At 31.5% G+C, this 16,064-nt stretch overlaps 1 protein-coding gene across 6 annotated transcripts in view; it reads right to left on the bottom strand.

Annotated features, from left to right (window-relative positions):
- Nucleotides 1-16,064, bottom strand: part of melt (ventricular zone expressed PH domain-containing protein melted) — a 210,095-nt gene that overhangs the window by 54,921 nt on the left and 139,110 nt on the right. For all 6 annotated transcript variants that reach the window (XM_085809519.1, XM_085809517.1, XM_085809518.1 and 3 more), the window contains 3 exons: nt 11,867-12,087; nt 10,872-11,152; nt 1,378-1,567 (listed from right to left, as the gene is read on the bottom strand). In XM_085809519.1, coding sequence (XP_085665645.1) covers nt 1,378-1,567; nt 10,872-11,152; nt 11,867-12,087 — 692 coding nt within the window. The remainder of the gene's footprint in view (nt 1-1,377; nt 1,568-10,871; nt 11,153-11,866; nt 12,088-16,064) is intronic.

Below are 16,064 nucleotides of genomic sequence, written 5' to 3'. Positions count from 1 at the left end.
AATGTGGATAATTACAATGGTTCTATCATTAAAAATCACTTGGTGAATGCCATTTAGTCATCTTTTCCACCATGTGCAATGCTTTGCTGCATACAGTACAATGTGAATGATTTACAGAAATTTTAGATGCTTTAATGTATGGAAATTCTTAAGTACAGGAAACTTAAAATTTCTGGCCTGATAATTTTAGCCTCTTATTTTGTGGCAGAATAATGCACAAGATTTAAAAACTTTCAGTTTAATCATAACTCACAATATGCACATGCTACATTTTCTCACCACAACTAAAAGAATGTAGTAGAACAACCTGGGGGGAGGAAGGAGCCCTTCACTACAAGATGTTTAATTAGAATAATTAATAGTCGAAATTGCAAATATACAATAACCTACTTATCAAAACTACAATAATTCTAAACATGATGTCATGATTATTACGCCAATCATCAGATGTATAAGTTGTTTCTGTTTTGCCCACCACTTCCCATGCTTCCTTCCTGTAAAATCCTCTTTTCCCCCCCCCCACAGCTTGTAGATTTTAAGAATTTTCCATAGAAACTGCAAAGAAACCATAGTAGCTGGTGTCTATGCATCCACATTTTCATCATCAACTAGCACACATACTGCTGCAGTGAAGGCCTCTGTGTTATAGTATGTGCCTGCCACTAAAGGGAATCAATCACCCAGGAACACTTTTCAGGTTACAGGATAAGCTGCAATAAACTGTACTACTTGTTAAGAAAATTATTTCTAATGAATATTGATCATAGCATCTGTCTTGCAGAAAGTTTGTATTTCACAAATTCCATCAAAAATGGTGCAAGAAAGGTTAGTTCAAATATTAAAAATAAATAAAGTTCAAATCTTCATTACAGATAGTGTTTCAGTTTTATGTATGAAATCCAAAAACACTCCAAATGGAATTAATTTTTCAATTCCCCTTAAGTATGCTGAAACATCAAACCCCTTAAGAAATAGATACTAATGTTACATGTAGGCCATGAAATTTGAGTGTAAATTATGGACAGTGCCTATTATTTTAAGTTTCCAAATGTAAAAATACCTAAACTAGAGTGAATTTCAAATGTCAGAGCCCACTGCAGAAAACTGTTTTTCTATTACACAAAAAAAGTAGAGCTTAAAATGGCAAGTTTCTATATTCAGTTGCTTTTGTTAAGGAAATTTATGACAATTATAAACAGCTGTATAGATATAACTAATTTATTGTCCAATTAATTCAAAGTTTAATGCACACTTTAAATTAAAACAGAAGTAAATAACTCTGAAAATTCAAACACAATTCATTGTCCAATTAATTCAAAATTTAATGCACATTTTAAATTAAAACAGAAGTAAATAACTGAAAATTCAAACACTAACCTAATACCCTTTTGAGGAGGAGATGATGTCATTACAGTTACACCACCACTAGAGACCCGTGTTACAGGAATGTTTACATTTTTATAATTTATGGCTGTCATACTACGATTCACAGCAGATGATGAACCAAGGCGCATCATACTAGTATGCAAACCAACAGGAGAACCCAAACGTGTAGCACTTTGATAATCTAAATGAAAATATACATAATACTGACATAAGCAATTTCAAACATTCAAAGAAACAAATAATTGAGAAAATGAAAAGAAACTCGGAATACTAAATATGATAAAATAAGAAAATCTTCATTCTTTATTAAAACAGTAAGAAAAATCAATTATTGAAACAATCTAAGAAAAAAGAATTAAATTGTTGTGATAATTTATTTGTCAGATAAAACTACTATTGACCACAAATAGCTACTATAATAAATGCACATTACTTTTATTTTTCATGAGTTTTTGAAAAAAAATGAGTAAAAATATTTATGTAATCTTTAAAAATTAATGCACATAACTAGGGCAATAAATTTACAGTGACATGAATTTCTACAAATTTAAGGAGATTTTCTTTTGATTTCACGAATACCAGATTTTTCAGCAAATACTGAATAAATCTCTGAACTACAATTTTTTTCCCTATTATAACCATTAAATTATTACCATATATAAATAATTTTATTCCACCTTTCACAAAAGTGCTAGAAAAGGGTTCATACATATTTCTACACATGGCAATTAAATACTTTTAAGGACCATTAATGAAAAAAAACTAAGGACCTGTCAGCAAATGGTAGTAAATAAGTTCAATTAAAGACATTATCTATGCCTGAACTTCACTTTTGTAATACCATCCTAATAATAAAACAGATCAGTATGTAGGATGCATTATTATTAAACAAAATTTAATAAACATACTTATAAAACAAATTTGAGAATAAAATAAACTTTGTAAAATTTATCAAGTAGCATTAAATATTTTACACTTATAATAGTTGGGCGTATTTTAAAGATGATTAGTGACATTCTATTTATGTTTTTCTTAACGGTATGCTGATTTTTGTGCCTCATTTTGTCACGTACTTGCGCAGTCTTAAGGTTTATTAAATAGCAGCAGATTGTATGCCAAACATAGGTTAAATGAGCAGTAAAATCATAATCAGCATGATTCATAACAGAAGACTAGCTGTTGCCACCATTGCTGTTCTCCTAGAGAAAGACCTGCACTGAAAAAATTACATGTTGAAAACCTCTTACCATGAAAAAATATTTACAAAAGAAGACATTTTAAAATAACTACATAGCTATTTTTCTTTTGCTAAGAATTGTTTTGCAAGTTGTTTTATAGCACTTATTATCTTGTTTATTTTTCAGATTCAAAATATTGCTACAAGTCATTGAACCACATTATAAAATGACAGGGAAAAATAAATTTTAATTTTATTTCTTAAACCTAATTTTACTAAAATCTACCAACATTATAATATTTTTTTAAAAAAACAATCATTGAAGAATTCACAAATTCCTAATTACAAATTATTGTATAGAAACTGATTTTAAAATCACTGAAATGTTGGTAAGTCACCAAATTTAGAGACATTTAATAAGAGAATTCATGTCCCCAAAAGGGAAAATTTGCTTTAGGCGTCCCATATACGTATTCCCTAAGAACATCTCTTACAGCTGGGTGTTACATCCACGCATCAGTAGAGATTGAATTCAGGGTAATGCTTATACACATTTTCAACTGGAACCTTTTTTTGAAGACCACTAGATAGCACCCTATGTCCATTACATTTGAAATGAACACAGTTTTACGTTCCTGACCTTGAGTTGGTATATAATCTGCCTGACTTTGGTATTTTACTCATCAACTGTTGTGAGGGTGTGTGTGGGGGAAGCGTTCAGAGGTGGGCTCTTTAAATCGCCATGTGCTTTGTGTGTCTGATTTGTATCCAATTCCTTTTTTTATTCTATTTTTTCCTCTACTATGTACGGTATGTTAGTTACTATGGAGCTATGTTACATTTTGCATTGCCTTCAGATATATTTCGGGTACTTCCCTCTTTATTTCAGAAAGCCTCATGCCTCAACTCTAGTCTATTATGGCGCAAAGGTGCTATTTATCAGAGGAAGAATACACTCATATGGTTAATCAATTATTTACTGACACAGATGGACTGGATTATCCAATTATGGCAAAGCACACAAGGGCTGGGAGGGATGCCTTTGTGAAGGACTTTCTAAGGGAAACTGGCTCATATACATGTTACACGTGGGGAAAACCACGAGAAATCCCATGCAGCCAGCCCGTTCATGGGATTTGAACCTCGGGCCAAACTACCAGTGTTCAGCGTCTTTACCGCTTGGCCGCTGGTGGGCTACTGACACAGATGAGAGTGATTATTCATTTTCTAAAGAGTTAAAAAGTGACACTTCTTCTAAGAGTTAGAAAGTAATACTTCTCCATGCTTCGAGATTTACCACACTCAGTCTTCCTTTTAAATTTTGTTACTTTTTCCTGTAAATAGTCTTTATTGTGTTGTTTTATTAATTTTAAACTTTACTGATGAATTGTATCAATTAAAACTTTAAAATAATTTGAATAGCGCTTCCGAAAATTATTTTACAAGATAAGCAATTTTTTAAATATATTTTCATGTAAAATAAAGGGGAAAAAAGTTATTAAATGCTAATTTTAACATATATAAGAGCTCAAGTAATAATTTAAAATGGTACCAAAAATTACGATGCTAGAAGTGGGGCTTTTTATTTATAAAATTAGGCTTAATGATGCAAAACCCACCGTCCTGTGAGATGACTGCCTTTGATTCCCTTCTGTCCTGCACAAGCATCTTAAACAAAGGTGCACCATTGCGAAAGGGTTAAGAGATTTTTATTAGAAAAAAAAATTATTTTGAAATGCTTATGTTTTACTTCTTGCTCAGAAACTTGAGTATCACACAGTTTACATTACAAACAGGAGCAAATTCAAATGATGATTCTCAAATCATGAAATACATATTTGTCAGTGAATTTCCAAAAATATTGCTCCAAAATGTTGATTCATGCTCAAAATGGCCATCGAAAAAATAGATAGAAATTTCAGATAATTACAATTAAAGACCTTCTGCTGATTTTGGCTGAAATTAAAAACTTTTAAGAACCAAAAATCCGTTCAAAAAAAAAAACTTAGACTTTTACAGATTCTTTTAAGGACTCTTGGGGACTGTAAAAACCCTGTTAGAAGACTGAACTTTTATTTAACTTCTGATGGGCTCTTCCAACATGTGAAAAAAATCATTTCCCAATGTTGCATCAAACCACTTTTCATTGCCCGTTAAAGCCAACAAAACTCATCAGATTAATATTTATTCATTTTGGTTCCTGGAAATTTAAGCACAATAAGCACATAGTTTATCAACCAGCAAGTTTAATAAATGGCGAACACTGTATATAATGTGTACTCTAAACACCCAGATTATCGGATTGTCCAATTAGTCATTTTGATCTAAAATAAGGTACTGAATTTTTCTAGAGGTTGATTTACTTATGTGCATAAATATAAATTAAAAATGTATAATTTTTATTTAGTTACATACAAGTTAAATGTATTATTGCTTCATTTCGGGTACGTATTCCCCATCCCAAAATAAGTGTGATTGTGACCCCATTTCAAAAATCCTGAAAAATACCGTGCAGCAAAAATCTTATGTAATTTCAAATAATTCCGAATATTGTTTTGAAACACATTCATACATGTAAACAAACATATTTCAAACTATTTCAGTGGCAAGCCAAAAATTCTTTTTTTTTTTTTTTTAAATTTTATTAAGAGTTAATTTTTTTTCCCTTAGCATCAGTTCACACGGTTGCCCATGTATTTAGCTTCTCAATAATTAAAAAAATAATTGCTATGTTAAGCTTGCTATTTTGAGCAGAAAGGGAGGGTACTTTCTGGGATCTACTGTGTCTACATTTTTCTTTGCTAACAAGTGAAAATTCAGTTTGAAAAGCAAGATATTTTGATGGAAACAATAGCTTTTCACATAGTCCTTTAAGTATTTGATTAGAACTTGTAGCATAAATGAAGAACAGTTAGGAGAGAGTGCTTCATAAAATACAAAGAAGTTTGGTAAACTGTCCATAACTATGCAATAAATAATTCCTAAAACTTTTACCAATAGTCATCAGACCCAAAACTTCATATTTAGTTTTGTGTAATGAGAATAAATAATATCTCAGCCTGTGCAACATCTGAGTTATTATTGTTAAAAGGAAATTCTTTATTTTGACCCATAACTCATATAATTAAATGAAAATTCACCAAGAGATCCATGGAAGCAAATTAAAACAGATTTAATCAGTTTAATCAATACTCGGAGTCTCTGTTCACTGTCTTCTTTCAATCTGAATACTTCAGCCGAGAACTTTTGGTTTTAGATATTTCTAGTTCAGCTACCTTTCACAAATCTAGAAATTCCAGATTGGAGAAAGTAAAAGATCCAGAATTCCAGCTATATCCAGGCTATAACAAGGTTCATAGCCACATTTTAGTTAAAAAAATAAGCACCTATAAGCACTTTTCAAGCACATTTTAAGAAAAAAATAAGCACCTGTCTAATTATATTATACACAACTGCATAACCTTAAAAGAAAAATTAGACTTGTAATTTAAAATATAAGCAATGCAATATTTATTAAGAAAATGAGCATTACCTCAACCATGGAAAACAATTAACTTTCTTTTTTTTTAAATTTTAAATGACAGTTCAATTTACAGAATTAGTTTACAATGAGAAGGAAAAAAAAAACTATGCAGAACTAAACTATATTACAAGATTTAATGATGAAATTTCAGTTCAAAATATAGAAAATAAATAATAATAAGCCATATCAATTCTATTCGTTTGGCACCTAATAAAAAATACAATTTATTTTTCCACTCATATTAATATTTAAATAATTTAACTTAAATCAAAATTCTGAACAATTTCTAAATTTTCATTGCATAACAGTTTTCCCTTAACATATATTCCAAGCAAAGTAATTTAAGTAAAAAAGAGGCACATTTCTGAAATCAGAAGACGGGAAATTGCTTTATGCAGTCTCCTTTAACAGTAAAAGCTTAACTAACCCGCATACTCGGAAATTGCCAAATATTCCGGACAGTAACTGGAAAAAGAGGAGTGGGGGAGATTGTAGCTGTTCTTTAGATTTAAATTTAGGCTAAATAAATGATTTTGACATTTCGATATGTGCATCATATAAAAACAGACCGATGGAACTGAGAAATATTCTACTTAGAAAGCACAGAAAAACTCTTTTAAGTGTTCATAAACAAATCTCAGATGGAACATCAAAATTAATTATCTCTGCAAAATACCGCAAATGTTATTGCGCAATACGTGCGGCATAATTCTTCCACATGTGATATTACACAATCAGAATCAACAGCTGCCGATATTCGGAGAATAAAGAACTAAATAAAGGAACAGAAAGAGACTTACTAATTTGGGGTGTTTCTGATTCTAATTTTCAACAGACTACGTTAAATTTCCAGAATAGAATCAATCTTCGCTTAGGTTGGGTAGACCGCAAAAACTTTTAGTCCTATTCAATCCAGATTGGACAGTGGGGGGGGGGATCTGCTGCTTCAATATTACAGATTTTGCGGAGAAAGTGGAGAACCTCCCAACCTCCGAACTGTATAATGTATTGGAGGGGAAAGAAATTATTTTGACTATTCGATTACCTTCCTTTTATTTAAGCCATTCCGAATATTATTCCCTAGAAAGCTAATCTGTTTAAAAACACGGAAGTTTATCTATACTTCAGCAGTTACTGCAACTATATTATTATAAATATTCATGCATATACTCATAATATAAGCATAACGATCATAATAAACACGAATATGAACTGACCACATGGAACAAGAATGGAAATTATTAAAATCTTGATAGAAATTCAAACATGTGTAGTATTTGAATGGGAGGAAAAGAATACCAAATGTAACGGAATTTTCTACCATTTTTGCAATTCTTTGACCAATAGAATGACGTGCACCTGTCTGTACTCTCGCACGCACCATAGGTTACGGTAATGCAGAGAAAGGGGGGAAAAGCAATTTCCGGGAGTATGATTCACCATCTGACATTGCATATAAGGAAGAAAAGTTGTTTATTTAGTTTTGGCTTCGGTACGGGAAAAAAATGCACGTTCATTAAAAAAAAAAAGGATTAAAAAAAAAGCACTAAAAGCAAAAAATAAGCACTAAAAACAAAAAAATAAGGGCTTTAAAGAAAAAGTAAGCACCTATAAGGGCCTTTATATTGTATTTTCAAATATAAGGACTTATAAGCACTTGTAAGGACCGCTACGAACCCTGTATAATCACTAAGGCTGCCAAAAAGTTAATGTACAGCTTGACCACAGAATTTTTCAGCAAATTGTTAGCGTAAATTTCCGGCTATGAAAATTTTGCAGATTTTCACTACTTACCCAGTGACTGCTTCAAGAGCTTTAATTTGGAACCTTATCATAAAATGTCTGCCCTACTAACCACTTAACTAAATACTAGCATTTGCATATGCATATTGGTTAAAACTTTTATTCCAGCTACCACCTTCTAGAACAGGAGAGTCTGTTTTCAGCAATTTTCAATATAAACAACCTGGCTATAAAGCAATCACGTAACTTTAGTACATCAATATATCACAATAGCTCAGAAATCAGTTTTCTACTTCCTTGACCTATACAGCAGTTTCGCTTACCTGACATTCCAGTATTGTTCAATATACCTTAGCCACCTCCAAAAAAAATTGGGAACAAGAACCGCAAGTTGTGAAAATAGTCTTTTTAGTTGTTGTTCCTCTATATTTTACTGTGTGATGTACCTGTCAACACTACAACTCATGTGTCTGTCATTCATTGCAGTGCAGTTTATCATTGCATACAAACTGACTTAGGTTTGTTACTGTTCATGTTATGTTAGCATGAAATGTGTCTAATTTGAGAAACATTATTCTGATAGTTAACGGTTAAGGAATCAAAACACTGGATAAGGGACAGACAATGCAGAAGCTAGCTGACGATTTTGGTGCCAGGCAGGCAACAGTAGAGGAGTAGAAATAGAAAAATGGTGTGCATCAAGAGTTATGAAGTGTACACTAAAAGAAAGAAACGTGTAAAAATATGACTATGAAAATATGAGTGAAGCTTTATGTCTGGTTTACCCAGTTTAGGGACAAAGGTGTGAATATTTTACAGCAAAAAGGATTCCATTTTCATAATTATTTCAATGAAGGGAACTTGTATTTCACGTCAAGTGTCGGTTGGCTTGAATGATAGAAGAAATGCTATGGTGCTAAGTGCCTGTGGTGAAAAACTGTCATCAAATTTTGAAGAAATGAAGACATTCAAGAAAACATTTTAGGAATTAATTGAAATCAAAAGCCTAATGGATGAGCAGATATTTAACTGTGATAAGTCAAGCCTTAACTACAGAATGTTACCTACTAAAAGCCTTGCAACCAGAACCAAAGAGGCAGCTCTTGGCTACGCGCACAGTAAGAAAAGGCTGACAATTTCAGCATGCAAGTGATACCACAGCAAACCTCAAAATGGGCCATAATTGGAAAGTCTCAAAATTCATGACTTTAAAAGAGGTTAAAAATATACTCTTCCTGTAAAGTTCTATAGTTAGAAAAATGCATGGATGAACAGTGAAATTTTCAAAGATTGGTTTTTTAAGGAATTTAATTCTTCAATAAAAAGTCTCTTAAAGAATATAATTTACCCAGAAAAGCTGTTTTGTTGCTTGATAATGCTCCAATGAACCCCGATGGAGAGGAACTCCAAGATGGTGACATTACGGTAATGTTTCTATCCCCCAACGTATCTATCATAAGTCAACCCACAGATCAAGCTATTTTGGAAATGATAAAAAGGAACTATTGTGGAAAGTTTTTCATAATGATCTAAGAAATTGGAGGACAAAACAAGATTTAAAAACTGAAAAGCATCAATGTAAAGTATGTTGATAGTCAGATTGCATGGCCTGTGCTGATCTAAGAGATACAACAAATGTCAAATCATGGAAGAAGCTGGTGACGATGATGATAAGGGAAAGCACAGATGAAACTGAAGAGACCATCCTACCTTTACTGCAATATATCCCTAGGTAAGACACATCTTTGAAAGAAGTTGAAAATTCGATGAAAGATGATGATATAACTGAATGAAATAACTGAGGAAGAAATTGTCACTCTTGTTAACTACGATGAAACTGAAATTGAAGATCAAGGTCATGCACCAGCTGTTTAGAATTGCAGAATTCCACGTAACAACAGAGTTGAGGTTCTAGAAACTGCAATTAAATATAATAAAGAAGAAGAAGCTAAAGGAATTGACATATTGATGTTGCAAAGATGGTAGGACTTAACAGTGATAAAATAGAACTTGTTCAGAAAAACACACTATGATAAAAAATTTAAATTATTACAGGACTGAGCTTCTGAAGTACTGTATATAACTTCAGACAAATTTGTGACCTCAAATTCATTTTTTTAGTTAATTTTTCCTGTTTTGTTGTAAAAATTATTAGGTTTGTAATATAAAAAATTATAACATAGTTTGACATTTAGGTCTTTTTCTTAACACCTTCTTATAACCCTACATTTTCACTTAACGAACATTCTGCACACTTGTTTATGTCAGAGATAAGTGAGACTCTACTGTAATAGCATACTTCAAAGATATAAAAATGCAAAAGGATAACTGAATTCCATGAAAGCAAATTTAATTCCCCATAAGCTATTTTACAGCATAAATAAATAAATAAAATTCAATGATTTTTATAAAAAAACCATAAATTTTACAAATTCAAACTTAGATCTGCACATAAAGTCACATTAAATATATTTTAAAATCTCCATTAGAAGCATCCTCATCTTTAACATATTTGCCTAAGTATAAGATGAACCTGTATTCTGCACTTTATATGCCATAGCAATCACATATAGGAAAAAAGAAGTTCCAGGTTTTGATTGATTGTTTCAGGTATTTAAACTTTACATGTTGAAAATGATCTATGGGAAACAAATACTCTGCTTTGATGTAAATTTAACTAAACTTACTTTTCTTTAACAGCTAGCTACTTTGCAGTCAGATGCAAAAAATAAGTGATAAGCAAAAAAAAAATTACCTTCATATGTGTTTTAAAAGTTAGGCTATGTATATTAGGTATGGTTTACAGCAGCACACATTAAAAGGATAAAATCCATTTTATAATCGGCTCTTGAATCTCTAATATTTCTTTTACAATAAGCAATACATGATTAAGAGCACTAGGGCAGCAAGAAGACCATGATGATGCCCGATACATTTTACAACCAAATTTTTTATTTTGATAATTTTCATCTTTGTTAAACACACTGAATGGTTAATAATTTTATGTTATTCATTAAAGAAAAGAATTTAACATATACATACACAGGGTACTCATTGATGATGGTAACCGTCCCATACTTCTGTTAATAGCTTGAAAAGAACCAAGCTGTGACATAGACCTAGCTTCAGCATGACCAGTTAAATTATAACGTGATCGACTCTCTCTAATGCCATTATGAAGAGCTTTTGAAAAAGAAATGGGTGGCATAGATTGCAACTGTGAAAGGAAAGGTGCTACTGATAAATGGGGCCCATCCTGTTTACTACCACCAACTTTTACAATTGTGACACCACATGATGTTTGATTCACAATGTGATGACTTCTGAAAAACAAAATTTGAAAACTATTATGAAGCTAACAATTAAAATTTGTATGCACAAAAAAGTACATAAATGCATCAAAATAAATAACAGGCTACATTACTGCATGAAAATCTACTGTTTAAATATTAAGAAGTATGTTTTTTTTTTTTTTTTTTGAAATACAGAATAAAAACATGACATTTAAACAAAGAAATGAGTTAGTTATCAAATCGCAATACAAATATTTTTCCCTTATAAAATAGCAAGATAAAAACTTTATTATATTTTAATGATAAAAAGAAGTCGGAAAATTGAAGCTTCTTAAATAAAATTCTTTAAGTTACAAGACCTTAGTAACAGAAAATCTAGAAATCTTATTTGTCATGGAGTACTTTTTCATAAAATTTTACTATTTATAAAACTAATGGAAATAAATCAAAATAAATGTTTTACTAATAAACACATACAGAGAAAGAGACAGCATAAAAGTGTTGAGTTTGGTCTTCTAGTTCAATTCTTTTCATAGTAAGAGAATGCCATTTCATCTGAAAGTTAGGAAGACTAACGTTACAGAGACAGATTTTATAAGTATAACACAGTTGAGATGACAGAAAAGCATGTTTGATTGTAAAGTTTATGACAGCCTGTCATATATTATACCTTTCAATTTATAAGCAATACATGTCTTGGCAATAACACAAACACAGGTTTAAAACTGAGTGATTATTACATACTTAGATGATTTGCAATCCATTTTCAGTTGCTGAAGATAAAGTCGAATATTTGAGGAAGCAGAAGGCTCCACTTGGTTACAAATAGAAGTCAAATACTGAGGAAGAAGAGCTGGGTATGTGTCAGTAATTCCTTTAATGATGCGCAACAAAGTCATGAGAGTCCATTGGTCAACTTTCCCTAAATGTGACACTAAAAATTCTAAGGAGTCTTTTCCTCTTTCCTGAAAAATGTAAGAGAATTAAAAAAAATTATTACACATATCAAGCTCAACAACAATTTATACGTCATCAATATTTGAAAAGGGGTTCCAAACTGATTTGAAGCATGCAGTGAAGATCTGTCTATTGATGAGTAAAAGTTAAAGCTGCATTTTGATTCAATTAACTTTAAAAACTGCCTCTCTCACAAAAAAAAAGTACTAAACTACACAATTTTAACAGATTATGTACACTTTTATCAACAGCTTAAGAATATCTTGCTGATAATTAGAAAATGACATGATGAAACACATACACACCTACATTAGATAAGCATATTTAAATATTAGTTATGAATTCTTATTCACAAAGGCCACAAACAATAATAAATGAATCTGCAAAACAATTACGTAATATGGAATGACTTTAATATAACTAACTATGTTTCAAGATCTTGTTATAAACATGGGAAGAAAATTCTTCTAGTAAAAATACTATCTATAATGAAAAATGCAGAACTTTCCAGATTATAAGATTAAAGTAAAATTGATTTGACATGCTAAATGTATAAATAATGGACAAACTCTTAATTCTAAAATGTATAATAAATCTCTAAGCAAAGGCATCTCCCAGATGTAGTTTTTGTTGTACCATAGCACTGCAGCTATTAGCTTACTGTAAAAAGCCATTTAAAGAAAGTGGGCCCTTATTTATATTATACTTAATGAAAATCCTCCAATACCATTAGCCAGAGCCTTTTTAAGAAAACAAATATCTTGAATATAGGTATAGTGCAAGCATATGAAACTTGAGGCCTGACTCCTTTTTCTGCAGCCCTTGGCTCATCTGAGAAAATATAAAAGATGTATAACTATAATATATAAATAAAAATTCGAATTCCATCGAATATTGAGGTGTATAATAATGAGGCTCTAAAATGTTACAAAGGGCTCTTTACAAAAACATTTTCGATGTTCTCCAATAAACAGAGCAGATCAAAATATATAGATGCCCATTAGAGAACTTATCTGAAATAGTTGCTCATCTCATAACTGTGCACTATCAAAACATATAGATGCTCATCAGAGAACTGATCTGAAATAGTTGTTCACCTCATAGCTGTTCACTATTAGAACCTATTATCATAATTTACTTATTTACAAATTAGCAATGATTGTCATGCCATACAGCTCCAGCATATTCATAGGTCAATGAGCGATATCAGTACAGTTCTGCAATTTCTCAGCCTAAAACTTCTCTCCTGGTTTCCAACAAGTGCTATTCAGACAGCTGGTTTCACTGCAGTGAAATGGTATGTCAATCAACTTCTGAACAATTTCCATTTGTGCACTATATGTCTGTATATACCTAGTGGTAGTAAATGAAAACTCATTGATGAACATCACAAATTTTACGATGACTGATGACAATATTTTTTTGTGAAGAGAAAAGCAGAACTACATACTTAGTGAGCAAATTCCCCAATAGTATATATACCTACATCATGCAACCCTACACAGCTAAAACACTAAACTTCTAGAACAATAAACATAGTCAGACAACTTATTGCTCTATCTTACCTCTTAGGTATAGTAATTACAAACTCAAAATGAAGAATTAAAAAAAAAAAAAAAACTATTTATTAACATATCAAACTTATTTATATAATAGTCTAGCAGAAGTCCACTTTGCTGCTTGTAGAAAACTCAGAATAATCATTTTACATTCAAACTGAATAGGAAATACAAAGTAGCACATGCCTCACTAAGCTTTGGCTTGGGCTAAGTATTCACAAAGCAAATGCAACTTGCCAAAGCTGAAAATTGGTAAAGTTTAATTTCAATCAGTAGGCAAGCATAACACAGTAATCGTCAGCAAAGCTGCCAAATGTTCTCCAACTCATGACTTACTTATACTTTAATTTGTATTTTGGTGGGAGCTGACAGTAGAAGTGAAAGAACAAGCAAACTAATAAGATAATTAGATAAATTAACATAAAACCATATAAAGTTATATAATGTGAACTATGACTAACAGCAACACAAATACAATTAATATGAAGGATTAATGATGAAAGGTTAGTTGTAAGAACTAAAGTGGCAAACAAGGTTTGTATATTAAATTACATGAAGAGAGCAAAGCTATGGTACAGGCAAACTATGCATTGTTGGAAAATGATAGCCAAACATTCAAGATCTTCCACAGATAGTGATTTCACAGGAGACTGTTTGAAAAAAGCTACTGAAATAGATAGTTCTTAATCTATAAAGGGATTTCAAAGCATGTTGCTCTTCTGCAATATGGTTGTTGAAAGAATAACTGAAATGACATCCAGTCTGACTCATTAAAAGAAAATAAAGCATCAAGCTTTACTGCATATTCCATTACATGTGATAAAAGTACAGATATCAGTGGCATAGCATAATTAGTCGTACCGCTTCGAGCTTGTGATATGGAATTCCATTTTGAGGGATTACTGGATGCTGTACCACTACATGGCACTGTGACTGGAGAGGATATATACAGAGCTGTTTGTAAATTTTTAGAAAACTATAATTTACCTCTGTTTAATATATCTTGTGTTGTTATACACAAAGCTCCTTCAATGACTAAAAATAATGACTTTGTAGATCACCTACACAGATATACAAGTAAATCTTCTGTGAAAGACTTCATTTCAAACATGTCCACTCAGCTATACACCATGTATCACATTTAAAAGTAACTAACATAGACAATGTATGAATGAAGCCAGTTAATATGAGACTGAATGGTCAGATAAAAATTTCGAACACAAGTTATTGCTGTAGGGAAAACAATTAAAGAAAGGAAGACTTAAACTTTCTAACTTCCCATCAGTACAAAACAAGGTCAAGAGAGCCTGTTTTGTACAAACATTCACTTAGATTGCTTTGTACAAAACCTGTGTCAAGCTATTAAGCAAATGAAGACTGAATTTGAAGAAAGATTTAGAGATCTCAGATCTATTACAATGCACTCTCTCTGTTTTCAGCCCCTTTTCAATTGACCTTGAGAAAGTTCTAGCCCATGTACAGTTGAAATTAATAGAAATTCAGTGCAACTCTAAACCACAATTTAGTGAGTAGGTATGTCCTAATTTTACAAACACTTGCCTTTTCTTAGTCAAAATTTGTCATTTTTTGGAAATAAAGAACTAAAAACACACAAGCTTACTCAAAGAAACTTTGTAATTACAATGTCTTATCAGGTCTTTCTTTTATGGTTGGTATTACAAAATTTTTGTTTGATATGAAACAGAAACTGCAAAGAAAGCACCACATCTGCAACATATTTATTTACTTGATTTCCAAGTTCAGTAATACATTGAGTGCAAAAAGCTTTTCTCACTAATGCAAAGGAATGCATTCCCAGTGAGATCCAATGCAGCAGCAACAGATGTAAAGGCAAAATGCATAGTATTCCAATATGGCAGCTTATTCAGAGGAAGATTTGGGTTCCTGAAATTTTGAGTTCCATAATAGCTACATCATCATCGTTACGTAAAAGTCATATGATGTGGACAGTTTAAGTTATAATTTTGATTTACACATTAATTATTTTACATACAGGATGCCCATAATAAAAACAAACTGGCTATTTCAAAGCTATTCTAAAGCAAAACAAGCTCTTTCAAAGCTGCCTTCAGGTAAAACCAATCATCAGAAAATTGTGAAATTTTGTGGGGGATTCAATGAACAAATAGAATGTCTTTCAAAGATTTAAAAAAAAAAATAGTTACAAACATCATCACCAGAGGGCATTGTATTAATAAACCACACACTTAGCAATTCCTTTACAATAGTTTTACAATTTAATAAATTTTACTACAATAAAACATATTCTACATAATGGCCATCATTTTCAGCTACAATCTGAAATCACATGACACCATGTTCCACAGTTCACCAAAGCACATATAGGGAAATACTGGCTTAAGAGATCAGGTCAAAGTGCTGGACTGTCACGATTTCTGCCCCCA

Source organism: Stegodyphus dumicola, chromosome X2 (genome assembly GCF_044657685.1).
Source record: "Stegodyphus dumicola isolate Sdum_Otavi_A_Nest chromosome X2, ASM4465768v1".
In the NCBI taxonomy this organism is placed as follows: Eukaryota; Metazoa; Arthropoda; class Arachnida; order Araneae; family Eresidae; genus Stegodyphus; species Stegodyphus dumicola.
Note: the sequence above shows the minus strand (reverse complement) of the source record. Positions and strands in the feature narration are given on the sequence as shown.